Raw genomic sequence first — 13,527 nt, forward strand, 5'->3', positions numbered from 1 at the left:
TAGAATCCAGCTGGGCCACCCTTAGGCCCCCTGCTGTCCCCAACCCAGGCCTGGGGAAACTCAGTGGTCTAACCAGAGTGTGGCCTCAAGGAATAGACCCTGAGCATGCCAAAGATGCTTGGGGCCATTGGTCCTATAAGCAAGCGTGCGCGCGCACCCTCGCGCACACACACACACATGCACACTGTCCCCATCAGGAAGGCTGCGCTTCCTTTTCCCACCTCCTCCACCTCCCTCACTGGCCCCTTGTACAGTCCCACCTCCTCCCCAGGGAACTGCAGACAGCCTCTCCTGCCACACCCCGCTTTGGCACTCACCATCTGTCCTGGGCATGAGGAACTATCCTTTCTGGGGCTCGGTCTGAGCTACCCACCAAGAAGGCAGGGACCATGTCGAGCTCCTGTAACAGGGACAACGGACAGGCAAGACTCCCAGGATGGAGTCAGGAACCATCTTTCCCATTCCCACCCCTTCCCTTTTTAAACTTGTTCCTGGTGAATACTCCTTTTTTCCTGCTTTAGAATGAAACTTCAGGCAGCCTCATAGTCCTTCTACCTCCCGCAGAAGTTCTGAAGTCACTTTAAGCTACAAACACAACCTCGGTTAAGTTAAAAGATGATGATGATGGTGATGATCATGATGGTGGTGGTGATGATATCCCCTACTGTGATCTGAATAAGCGCTGAGGTCCCCACTGTTGTATATGTTGGTTGGAGACTTGCTCCTCTAGCGACGTTGAGAGCTAGGAGCCTTTAAGAGGTGGGGCCTAGTGGGAGGTGATGAGGTCACTGGGGGCTCTGCCCTCAGCAGCCTTGGCCGTGGCCTCCTGGAGTTTGTGAGTTTTTCTCAAGACCAGCCCCTCTCTGCTCTCTGGCTTCTATCTCTCTGTGTGATCACCTTTGCTTTAATTTTTATTTTATCAGTCCGTGTTTGCAGTACACGAAGATCACCTCCATCCTGGGGAACTGGCGCATGTACAGAACACCGCTTCGTTCTTCTCTTCATCCCCTGCCCTTCCTCTCTCTCCACCTCTTGGTCCACTTCCCATTTGCAAAAGATCCATCTCCCTGTTTCCTATTATCTGTCTTTTCTGGGGGTTTCTTTGGTTTGGTTTTGGTTTTTGCTCTTTAAATTATTTATACTTTGGGTTCTCATATGAAAGACTTGAGTTCTCAGAAGACACTCATCTAAGTGTCTGATTTATTTCACTTAAACTTATGGTCTCAAAGTGAATCCATTTTCCTCCAAATGACTCAGTTTTTTCTTTGAGGCAGGGTCTCACTACATAGTTAAGGCTGCCCTTGAACTCCAATTTATCCTTCTTGATAGCAGAGTAGTACTCCATTGTGTGTAAATACTGCACGAGTTCCTGCCTTGGCAATGTCACCAGCCCTGAGGCCCTCGCCAGATGGCAAATAAGTGGAGCCACCTAATCTTGGACTTTCAGCCTCCAAGGCTGTGAGATAAACAATTCCCTTTTCTTTATTAAGTACTCAGCTGCCAGTATTTTGTTATAGAAACAGAAAGTGAACTACACAGCTCCTGTAACAATCAACATTTTGAATGGGATTTAGAACCATCTTCCCTCTTTGCTCAGTGCAGTAAGAGCAAGCAAGAACCTGGAGAAGAGGGCTGAGTCCTCAGCCAGGGTCCACCGGGAGATACAAACACACCAATATTTTCTCAAAAGGAGGATTTAATAGTAGGAATGGTTTAGTGAGTTTAAAGCCACATTAATACACCTGAAAAGTAAAAAAGAAAGAGGGAGGGAGGGAGATCACAGGGGTAGCTCCTGCTTTAAGCACATGATATCCCTAATGCTAGAGAACGAAGGGAAGAGGATAAAACTGGTAAAACTTAGAAACTTAGAGGTGGGGCCCAGTGGCTCTCAGAAGGACTGGCCAGCTGGTGCTCACACCTCTGGGCATGGAGAAGGCTCCCTGTGGGCCCAGAGGTCCCTGGGGGCTCAGACGGCATTGCCTGGCTGGTGTCTCAGAGGTGAGGAGGACGTGATAGAGCTGGATTGTCAGGTTCTAGGGAGCTGCCACCCAGGCTGAGCTGCCACTGCAGGAAAGGGAAGAGCAACACTCCACCTCCCTGCCCAATGGGCAGAGGCTGACACTGAGCCACTAGCCAAGGAGAAGGAGGTGAAGACTCAGCTCGGGCCCCACAGATCGGAGTGGGAGGGCAGCTTTGCAGCTAGGAGTCAATGGCTCTGTGTTCTTCCCCCTGTTCCGTATTATGCTCTATTCTGCTTCCTGCTCTCATTAAATCCAGTTTGGGTTTCATTAGGTCTGCAGTGGAGGGGTAGGAAGTGTTGGGGCTGGGAAAAGACATGAAGAGGGAAGGAAGAGGGTAAGAAAGACCTTGAGAATCCAGAGCCCACTCCAGCTTTCCCGTGGGGAGGCCCATCTGTCCTCCCAGGTGCCATCTTGGATAAGTCCCAAGGCACCAGCTCTTGCAGCCTGGGAGCCACATCAGGGCCGCAGGAGACACCTGCTCTGTTGTCCCAAGCCAGCTCTGTGTGTAGTCTGTCTCGGTGCAGTGACAGCTCTCCTGAACCAGTGCTGAGCACCTCAGCAGCAGTCCTTAGCTTACGATCGATCGCTGGGCCTGAGTCAAACCCCATTCCAACAGACCACCCCATCTGCAGGCTTGAGCTCCCTGCAGGGTCCCTCCCATCCCTGAGGAGAAGGCTGGGTGTGGGGTTCTCTCTCTGTCTCTCTCTCTCTCCAGCTGCTCTGCCCAAACAAGTCATCTTCAAAATCCACCCCCAACTTTCCTACCTTCTGTATGGGTTTTAGAGTCACCTGTCAAGCTCCTGGCCACCTTACTTGGAAATTTTGCAACTTCTCCAAGTTTCGTGGCTCACTTCATTGTGTACATGCTGCATCTTGATGCCTGGCCGACTTGCAGTTGGACCCGGCATTGCTGCCCTTTGCAGTGCCAGCAGAGTGGGTCAGCCAGGAAGCCCCACCTTGCTGGTGTGTCGACCGACTGTCCCCATGTGTGGTGCAGGGGGAGGACACACTCCGCTATCACGTGGTCCTGAAGGAGAAGCTCCTGAAGAGCGACCTGCACAACGGCATGCACCGGGAGAGCATCCTGGGGCCCTCCTACCACCTCGGCTTCTTTCTCCGAGATCAGCAGGTGCGACCCTTTTATTTATTTATAATCCAGGCTCTTGATGGGGTTCACCTCTTCCATATTGGAACAGTCTCCCCCCAGCTCCCTAACCCTTATCAACCCAAAGGGCTTGTGCTTGGCCAGAAAGTCGATCACATCGAAACCAGAGAGTCGGCTTCCACTCACTTCCACTACCCTGAGCTCAGGCTTCAGACAGCCAGGGTGGCCCACAAATTGTGGGACTCCGATCCCAACAGTCGAGCGCACTTCCACACTGGTGCAGCAGACCCAGTGGACAGTGCCCCCCTCACTGGTCTCCAAGATGCAAGGGAGCCTGGGAAGTGCCGGCCCCCCAGGAGGTGGCGTTGGTTCCAGGACAAAAGGAGCCCAGTGACACACAGGACTCAGCCACCAAATGAGACTGTGACTGTCACTGTGCAGTGACCAGCCACTGTGCTGACGTTCCAGTGCTTACCTCACACAGTACCTCAGTATTTAAATGACTGGAACTCATAGAAAAGAATTAGCGAGACTAAATGTTTAGCGTATCTCCTTTTTTGTTTGGTTGTTCTGTTTTGTTCTGTTTTGTTTTGTTTGAGACAGGGTCTCACTATGTGTTCTCCAGGCTGGCCTTGAACTCTCTATGTAGCCCAGGTTAGCCTTGAACTCATGGCAATCTTCCTGCCTCAGCCTCTTAAGTGCTGGGATTACAGGCATGAGCAACCACACCCAGCTTAACTATTTAACATATTTCATACATAAAATCTTATTTGTGTACTTCACATGCCAAGGGAAAAGATCGACCTACAAAATTTTAATAAGAAACTCAGTGAAATTGTAAAATAAATCCTCAGAAGAAAAATAAATAAAAACATTGTTATTTAAGACCCATTAAGGATTATACAGAAATAAAAGTTTAACTGTAGGCTCTTTGAAGCAATAGTGTTACTTAAGCCTTTTTTAAAGTATCTTAAAAAGCAACTTCTTCAGTGGTGTCAGCACTGAATCACAAGTACATTTTTTTTTTCTTCTTGAGTTCAAAAAGAATTTTCTACTCTTTATTTTCCTGGAGAATAATCTAACTTCAAGTATTTTTCTGACTCTTACAAACAATTCCACCTACTGTACTGAAATTTGAGGAGGCCCTTTCATATATTTTCTAATCTTTCTTGCATTGGCAATGATATTATTGATAAAATTGAGTTTTCATCTCTGGTTTTGGTTTTATTTGTCCTCTTCAATTTCATCATGTAGAGATGGCTAGTCCTGCATGATTAGCTGAATCGAGTTCAGTGTTGTAATTGAATGATGTAATTCATTTTCCATTTGCCCAGCAGTTTTTTTATCTGGAGAAGGAATTATTCACACAACAGGGGCTTTGCTTTAACTGATACTCATCTATTTCTCTGTGGCACTGGAAGTGTAGGAAAATGCTTTCCAAAGGAGTAGGTGTGTTTAAAATAAACTTTTAATACAACCCATAATTCTCTGAATGTATCTCATGATAGGAGTGATTCAGACTGTTTAATGCCCAGTTAAAAAGCACGATGACATCAAATGCTCTGCTATGTGCATATTTAAAAATAGCTCAGCATCTTGAAGTCTGGAAATTTATACTGTAATCATCATTTGAGACAAATAAGGTTTCCTGGTAGTTTTCCAAGCAAACTCAGAACCTTGGAGCAACTCTGTGGAATTCAGCCGTGATTCATCTCAACATCTAAATAGAATTCATTTCACTGCAAAGAAATCGCAAGAGACTTGTGCATTCAGGGAAAAATCAAATTTAGGCAGTTATGGACCATTTTATTTTGTTTTTGTTTTTTTGGTGGTAGTGGCAATTGAACTTGGCCTTCACACTGACCTACACCCCAACCCTCTTTATTATTATTATTATTAGCATTAATTTTGAGACAAGGTCTCATTAAGTTGCTAAACTCCCAGGCTGAGTTTGAACTTGTGATCCTTCTGTTAATAGGATCATTTAATATTGCTCAGTTGGCAATGTTGAGGATGTTATTTTATGTATTATTTTATAAATTTTAAACCCTTCCTGGATACTAACTTGATACCTACTTAGTATAATAAAACATTTTCTCCCATTCCAAACCTCAGCCCTACTGTATCTTCTATATGTACACATGCACAAGCCATCCTATTTTTAAAGAACCATTGGTTTTTGTTTATACTAATCGTATTAATGGATTAATGGCTTATTTGCTAGTGAATTAGTGGCTTCATTTATTTTTCATGAGTCAATCATTTAAATATCCTTTCTTGCAAGAAGTTACAATTTAAAATGGAATTTGGCGGGGAGGCAGTTAGACACTGGCTTAGTCCCTGGGTCTGGGACATGTACGGACCCTCCGGATGAAGAAGGACCAGGATATACCACTTTTTAAATCCAGCCCTTCTCAGAGTTGCCCGCCATTCACCGTGCAGCAGAGGCAGCTGGAGAGATGGGCTGTATTTTCTGCGTGTCGGTTGTGGAAGCCCCTGGCCACAGCATGACTGAGAAACTCCTTGAAGCTGTCTCACCGGTGGACACTAACGTAGGATTAAAGTATTTCTAAAAATTAATTTTTTTAAGGTTTGAATATCTTTAATTTTGCCATTTCAAGCATTCTGAGTGATTATTTTTCAAACAAATACCTTTGGAGGTCTGCAGGTCCTAATACTTGCTTAACCTCCTCATTCACATCCTCATTCATCAGCCTACACAATTTTCCAACTGTGCTTACCAGCACACACAATGAAGATGAACTACCTAATTCTAAGAGTTCTTGGAGGTTTCTCACAGCAACGTTCACTTCTCCAAGCCTAGTATAAACTTCATTCATTTGGAGATAGACTCCATTTAGAGAAGGCACCCCAAATAATTTTTGGAAGTGAGAGACAACAGCTTGCAAAGTTTGAAAGTCTGGCATGTTGCTGTCCTTTTCCTTATTTTCAACTTCTTCCAACATGGTATCTACCACAAACAACCAATTTTCAACTCTGACACCTTCATTTTCATCCTGTTTCTTAAAATTATGCCAAGGCACCAGGTCTGCAGATAGTATTTTCAAGGGCTTCTACAAATCCTTCAGGGATGTCAGTTCACCTGCCCACATTTCTATCATAGGAACAAGATGTTCAAATCCACAGTCTTGAACAAAATCTTTGTTAAAATGTTGAGTTCCTTCTTTGGTGTGTTTATAAATTATTACTGGAGCCCTTGGATTGTGAATAATTGAATTGATGCTACAGAGCACCTGAAAGTAGCTCTGGTCAACTAGAGCTTGTTGATGGCTTTCTTCACTGGATTCATCTTTTTTCTCTGTGTCCTCGGTTTTTGTATGACTGATAAGCTCCTGTAATTTAATGTTTTTCTTGAGGGCTTTCTCCAGTTTCTTCACTTGTTTTTTATAAAGTCTGAATTCATGTTGTGTGGGCCTGCTTTCTAAATCTTTTTGGAGGTTCAGCTTTTCACTTAAAAGTGCATCAGTCTTGGAGTTTGATTCCTTGAGTTGATTCTGTAATGACAGTAGAAGGCCTTTATAAGTTGGTGAGCCATTCAGATTTCTATAATCTTTTTCTTCTTCTGATTGACTTTCATCTTTTTTATATTGCCTTTGTGTGTGGATTTTTCTAATTTTAGATTCATAGTAGTCAATTAGGCAAAGCAAGTGTCTATCCAAGACAGTATGAGGAACTCTTTTGCAGAGATAGGCAAACACTCTGTTTTGAGTGATAATTCGTTCTTCTTCCTCTTTTGTTAATTGACAGATATCCTTTTCCAAAGAAGCAATAGTCTGTTGCTGCTCCATTTATTTTTTCTTGTAATGCTGGCACTTCCTAAAGTTCTATTCTCCTTCTGAAGATCTTTCATTTTATTTTGTTGCTGGCAAACCCTATTTAGAGATTCATCTTCTAATTCACCAGTTTTGCATTTCACACTCTTCATAATTAGTTCCAAGTCATCAGCTCGTTGTTCCTGATGTGCTGTTCGGCTTTGTTCTAGCTGAAGCTCATTTTTAAACTGCTGGTTAGTTTCTATGAGCTCTTGTATCACATTCTGTTGACATTCTGTTTCTTCCACGAACATTTTCAAATTCTGCCTCATCCTTTGTGATGACTTAAAGATCTGCTCTTCTGACAAGGCACAAAGGTTTTAAGCCATGCCTCATTAACAGCACATGTGTGATTTCCCATTCTGCTTCGTCCTGCTCTTTTTCAATCATGAGTCTGTTTGACAATTGACTGGATTCCTGGAGTCAATTGACTAGATTGCTGGAGGCACTGTTTCTCTTGCAGAATCAAAAGAGGTAGAGGTTGGCAATAAGATAAATTGAGTTGCCTCAGTCATTGTACAGTCCTCTTGCACTTTACACCTGGTCAATCAAGTCATCTCAATGAAGTGATCACCCAATGAGTCTCATGTTCAAAACTGGATCTTCATCTTCCTCAGCTGCTGTCTCCCACCAGCAGCCAGCCCGGCCCCGCTCTGCTCAGCCTCTAAAAATTAATTTTGAGAAATGGGGAGATGATAACCTACAGATTATCTAGAACAACCTTTTCCTCTTACGAAAGAGAAAGCAGAGCAACTGGCCCAGGTTCCCACAGCTCAACAGGTCTAAGGCACGATGGTGACACCTGGCTCGAGTTGGAGCTCTGTCCGCTACAGGGTGCTGCCTGCAGGCAGATGCCAGAGCATCTCCAGGCCTTTGTCGTGTTCATGGTCTCCACTGCCTGCCTTCCCACCTGCTTAAAAATCACCACCATGGGCTGGGGATTTAGCTCAGTGGTTCCCGCCACCTGCCTCACAAGCAAAAGGTCCCAAGTTCAATCCCCAGTACCAAAAAAAAAAAAAATCACTGCCATAAAGTCCTGTTTAACCCTCCTGTTCACAGCTCTATGTAAACGAGGCTCCAATAAACTACACCAATGTGGCGACTGACAAGGGAGTGATCCACGGCCTGGGGAAAGTTCTGGGAATTCAGAAGAATAGATGTGATAACAATGAGACCACCGTTGTACGAGTAAGTTCTCTCTGGGCACAATGCTGCAGCAAATGAGGGGTGACTTCATTTTATTATTGTTTAGGGTTAAGAATTTTCTGCTAGGGCACCTCAGTTCAGTCCCCAAAGTACGCAGTGAGCATTTCTGATGTGTCGAGCGTACTGGGCTGGGGTTCTACAGAGACAAATAAGACGTGGCTGGGCACTCAATGAACTTGTGACCTTGTGCAATAGATTGACTGGACACCGTTGCCCACCAGGAGGGCTGTGTCGAGCAGGAAAACCATGACTATCTCCAAAGGGAAACTGGCCTCGTCTTGTACAGGCACAGGGAGGGGGCCCTGGGGCACCTGTGGCAGCTTTGGCCAAGCCTGGTCTAGTAGAAGAGAAACACAGATGCAGGATCACTCTAGACAGTGGGGGAGTGTCGGACCCTTAGTAATAGCGATAGATGCTGGAGTTTCTTAGGCCCTCACCGTGTAACTCTGAACAGTTACGTTCACTAACCATGGACTGCTCACAACACCCTCACCAGAACTACTGCGACTATCCTCACTTTACAAAGGGGAAAATGAGCCATGAGCGGTTAAGTGATGCACCCACATTCACAGGTTTGCAACAGGCAGAGAAGGGGTTCAAGTCCAGCCAGCCTGGCCTGGAGCCAGAACTCTGGAGCCACGTGGTACTGACCCATAGGTGCCAAGTTAAGAACTTGGGACATTGGCCTGCTCTTATGTTAAGAACAAGTAGCACATCAGAGTTTCGGTTGTGTGTAACGTTTGCTCTTTCTATGTGTATTGTTTCTAGAAACATTTTGACTCTGCAGCCCCCATCTGGACTGTATGCTTCTCACTCAGGGCACTGTGGGTAGCCATTGTTAGTCTCTGAGTCTGGCCCAGTTGACTAAATGTGGTTCCCAACAAATGAGGGTTGCTGTTAAAAGAATTCCGATTTAGATGAGTTGAGACCTCCCACTTTGAAGGGTTACCACAGTGAGAAGATTGTGGGGGAAAAGCAATGCTCAAACATGCACACCCTGAGGTCATTTAAGTGTCTGCCTGAAAGAACATTGATGAGGATGACCAGATATTCTCCCTTGACTTTCAGCTCTGCATTCCAAAGCCTCTAAGCTCTAGAAAATATTTGCAGGCTCATTTTGCACTCAAACTAATAATCTTGAAATGTCTCCTTTGCCTCTGTGTTTTGCCAAGGGAAAGTGTGGAAAGTGTCTCCAGCGCCCCATCTGCCCACCTGGAACCAAACCACTAGTAAGTATTCTGTGTGCTTTGAGAAACCGGTTTCCAGATCCAAGGGAGTCCAGGCAAACCTCATGTGTAGAGCTCCCATTCCTTCCCTGGGTTTTAATTTAACTGAACCTTATTATATTGTGTACCTCATGGTAAATTCTTTGTAATTCTAGCTCATTATATTATATACATCTTTGTAAAGTTCTAAATTTATTTTGGAGGTGCTAAGGACACATTTAATTAATAACTACATAGAAATGTGTTCATAAATCAACACACAATGCAGGAAGGGGTTTTTCTCCTTCCGTTTCTCTTATAGTAGCCAGCAGAGGAAAGCAGCAAGAAATGTGGTAACATCGGAGAAAACAGGCAGCATATCCAAAACCATACTGGGCCTGACACATTCCCCCTGCTGGATTCCCTTTTATAGTGGAAGCTACAACTTTCTCAAAGAAACACACCAGACAAAGGAGAGGCAGATGTGGCTTTGAGTGAATCACCCATCTGTGTTTCTTGCAGCTTTTTTTTTTTTTGCAAGAGCTACTTCTGATAACAAGCACTGCAAAGAAAAAACACTTGTGTGCCTTCCATAGCACTATAATAATTCCCAGTAACAATAATGAATGCTGATTCTCTCACTTGAGCTTTAATTTCATCTCCTATATTTTAAATATTCATAAGCAAACTTAATCCTTTGTCCCTCCAGAGCAGATTACAAATCAATAAACAAATAGACACCCAGGTTTAGATCAATAAATGCACGGGGCTGTACCACCTGATTTATTCCACAATTCTTCCAAACTCAAGTTCTGTGAAAGGATTCTTCTTACAGAGTCCTACTGTGTGGTATAACTGTATTTTTCTATCTGGCAATCTTGTGTTTGCCATTTCTGCCAACACTGGGTTTGGGGTTTTTCTGCTTCTGAAGCAATGCAAAGAAGCTACGATCCTTCCTTTCCAGGACATCTGACAGTGATATGTCATTCATTTACCTTAGGAAATCTTTTTCCTGATTCAAAACCAACAGAATTATCACTGTTCCACAGGGCAATGAGAAGACCAAGTGCATCTACAGTCTTTACTTCATGGGGAAGCGCTCTGTGTTCATCGGGTGCCGGCAGACGTGTGTGAGGACTGTCCTCGTGAGTACAATGACATTGTGACACTTCTGATCAGTGACACTGAACCCAACCAACCGCAGGCTGGCTTCTCAAAGTGCATCGCCTGTTTCTCCTCGGGCCATCCCGGCTCTCACTGGCATCCAGAGCAGTAGTGGTGGTGGTGAAAGTCAGGAACAGCCCCCGAATCAGAACACCAGTGAAAGCTGCAGTGTTGGGTTGCTGATGAAGACACTAAGCATCCGAGAGGGCAGGAGGACACCCTGGTCCCACATGGGCACACAGAGGGGGCAGAGGCGACAGAGGAAGGGGCACCCACTGAGAAGTCGAGGCGCGCCCAGTCGTTTAGAAAACGGGACCCGGAGCTAAGGAGTTCTGCGGGCCACTGGAGTTTGCAGGAGAATTCTCTCTGACTTGCCGTCCTGCTACTTTCCCAGGGGATCAGACACATCTGGTCCTGTTCAGCAGAGGCAGAGGCAGGAGGTTTGGCCCTTACACTGCAGAGCAAGGGGCAGGGGCAGATTTTGTCTGAATGCAGCGGAGATCAAAGGCAGAGGAAGCAAGTGGACGCCCTCCAGGGCTTTCTGAACCTGTGGGTCTCATAAAATGTCCAGCAGGCCCCAGCCTCAGAGGCCCCTTCGGTAGCAGGTGGACAGTGTTCAAAGCGCAGGGGCCCAGGCCTGGGGGTGACAGAGCCAGGCCTGGGGGTGACAGAGCTCAGGTCTGGGGGTGACAGAGCCAGGCCTGGGGATGACAGAGCCAGGCCTGGGGTGCTGGAGCCCGCGCCTCCCAGCTCCTGCTTTCACGCTACAGTTGTCCCTGCTGCCCCTTCCTTTTCCTCCGTCCCCTCCCCGGCCTGTTCCCTTCCCTGCCCTCTCAGTGTGGGCCTCAGTCCTATCTCAGGGCCCCAAGCCTCCCTCCCGCAGCCCGGGGCGACACAGGCAGCCGAGCCCCCAGTGCCCGGGAGAGGGCGCGCTGCAGCCTGCGCCTCCCTTGCAGACCCGCGAATGCTGCGCCGGCTTCTTCGGGCCAGAGTGCCAGGCCTGCCCCGGCCAGCGCGGGAGCGCCTGCTTCGGGAACGGCGTCTGCATGGACGGCGTCAACGGCACGGGCGCGTGCGAGTGCGGCCCCGGCTTCCACGGCACGGCCTGCGAGACCTGCGTGGACGCCAAGTACGGGGTCCACTGCGACCAAGGTGCGCATGCGTCCCTGTCCCTGCAGGTCTCTCCTCCCCGGCTGCAGCCACCGGTACTGTGGGTGCTGCGACTGAGCTACGTTCCCCAGTCCGTCTTTACTTCTAATTTTGAGACCGGCTCTCCCTAAATTGCTGAATTGCCTAGGATGAGTTCTAACTTGAAATCCCCCTGCCTCAGCCTCCCAGAGTGCTGGGAGTACAGGTGGGGCCACTGCACCTAGCCCTGTTGTGAATTCTAAGAGCCTCTGTGTTATTTCCACAGGGCTGTGTTTCTCACCGTTTTCAGTCGCTGACCTGGACCTTCCCACCCACCCCGTCTGTTCACTGAGAACCCGACCCAAGCGCGGTTCTCTGATTGCCTGTGTACAATAATCTGCAGGGCTCCTTTCTGTGCATACGTTTTTCCGCAGTCTGAAAACAGATTTGTCCTAGCATTTCATTCCATCGGAAAGGAACCTTACATACTTAAGATATTGCCGTGGCCGTTTTACAGATGAAGATGTTAAGGCAGAAAAGACTGGGAGATGGAAGCAGGAGGACTGCAAATTCAAGCCCAAGCTGGGCAATTTAACAACTTAGACCGTGTCTCAAAATTTTAAAATAAAATAGGCTGGGTTGTAGCTCAGCGAGAAGGCCCTGTGTTCAATCCCAGGACTGAAAAAAGAAAAATCACTGATGAGAAGCAGAACTAAGATTTTAATAACCAAGATGTTTGATTATCTCTTGAATAAGGCTGTCCTCGGTCACTAATGAGTGAACAGACCGCTCCACTCCATTGATTTGCCATCAGCAAGCCATCTGCTCTGTTCTGGCAAAAATAGTGTTGAGCCCAGTCTCCTACATTTTTTGCACCTGACTTCCTTGGGCCCCGGGGAACACATCTGTAAGGGGCAGGAGAAGCTTCCTGTTCCACAATTCGAAACAAATCGTTGTTCTTCCTGGTCCCAAAGCCCATGAATTTAACAATCACCATTTTCTCATCAGCTGGTCTAACTCAGGCGAAAGTAATGTGTAGTTCGATTATTAAAATGGGGCCACATAACACCACTGAAATGAGCGTTGGGTTTTTTCCCCCGTGTGTTTGGAAGAATTATATGCTTGCATGTGTGCAAGAGTTTCTAACCTGAAATCCATGAGTGAGCCTCAAACCCCCAAAGTTGAATGTGTTTTGGGAGAAGAAAGCTTCCATAGCTTTGGCCCAGTTCTCAAAGAGGTCCATGAGCCCTCTGTGGAACAAGGGAGTCAACAGTGCCCGGTTGTTGGAGAAGGTGGTCGACACCAGGCTCATGTCATAGCCCTGGATCCTCAGCTAAATCCCACAGAGCCGCCCAGTTCCAGAACCGTGCTGTGGGGGGCTCAGGTGAAGCACACCCAGGGCCCCTGCCCCCCCCCCCCGCAGCCCTGGCCTTTGTCAGGCCCCGCCTGTGACTCCGACCCCCCATGAGGGACTGTGCCCCCCACAACCAGGCTGGGGAGCAGAGTGCAAAGAATTGCACCCAGCCCGTGACGCGCCAGGTGTTCGGCTCTGCCAAGCTCTGATGGTGCGCGGGCGTCTTTCCACGCAGCGTGTTCCTGCGTCCACGGGAGATGCAGCCAGGGACCCTCGGGCGACGGCTCCTGCGACTGTGCCGTGGGCTGGCGGGGAGTGCGATGCGACAGCGGTAAGCGCGAGGCTGCGTGCCTGCTCCTCTGCCTCTCTGCAGCCACCCACGTTGTTTTCTTTCTAAAAGAGAAACGACGTCTGTGTTGCTTTTTCTGACAATAAACATAATTCCTTCTTGCAGCCAGTAGTTTGTAAAACAAAAAAAAAAAAGCAAAAGGAAGAAAATAAAAATTTCTCA

At 47.1% G+C, this 13,527-nt stretch overlaps 1 protein-coding gene and 1 pseudogene across 8 annotated transcripts in view; one reads left to right on the top strand and one right to left on the bottom strand.

The window, feature by feature from the left end:
* Window positions 1–13,527, top strand: part of Stab2 (stabilin 2) — a 152,451-nt gene that overhangs the window by 84,951 nt on the left and 53,973 nt on the right. For all 8 annotated transcript variants that reach the window (XR_015443579.1, XR_002394978.2, XR_002394977.2 and 5 more), the window contains exons 34-39: window positions 3,019–3,150; window positions 8,019–8,147; window positions 9,338–9,394; window positions 10,420–10,515; window positions 11,491–11,686; window positions 13,252–13,347. Coding sequence is in view for 5 of the 8 variants with exons in the window: in XM_021258401.2 (XP_021114060.2) it covers window positions 3,019–3,150; window positions 8,019–8,147; window positions 9,338–9,394; window positions 10,420–10,515; window positions 11,491–11,686; window positions 13,252–13,347 (706 nt within the window). In the remaining 3 variants the exon portion in view is untranslated. The remainder of the gene's footprint in view (window positions 1–3,018; window positions 3,151–8,018; window positions 8,148–9,337; window positions 9,395–10,419; window positions 10,516–11,490; window positions 11,687–13,251; window positions 13,348–13,527) is intronic.
* On the bottom strand, window positions 6,127–7,845 carry LOC106009392 (centrosomal protein of 70 kDa pseudogene; annotated as a pseudogene).

Source organism: Heterocephalus glaber, unplaced genomic scaffold (genome assembly GCF_053883595.1).
Source record: "Heterocephalus glaber isolate CG9 unplaced genomic scaffold, H.glaber_assembly_v1.0 deba00001572, whole genome shotgun sequence".
NCBI classification, from domain to species: domain Eukaryota; kingdom Metazoa; phylum Chordata; class Mammalia; order Rodentia; family Bathyergidae; genus Heterocephalus; species Heterocephalus glaber.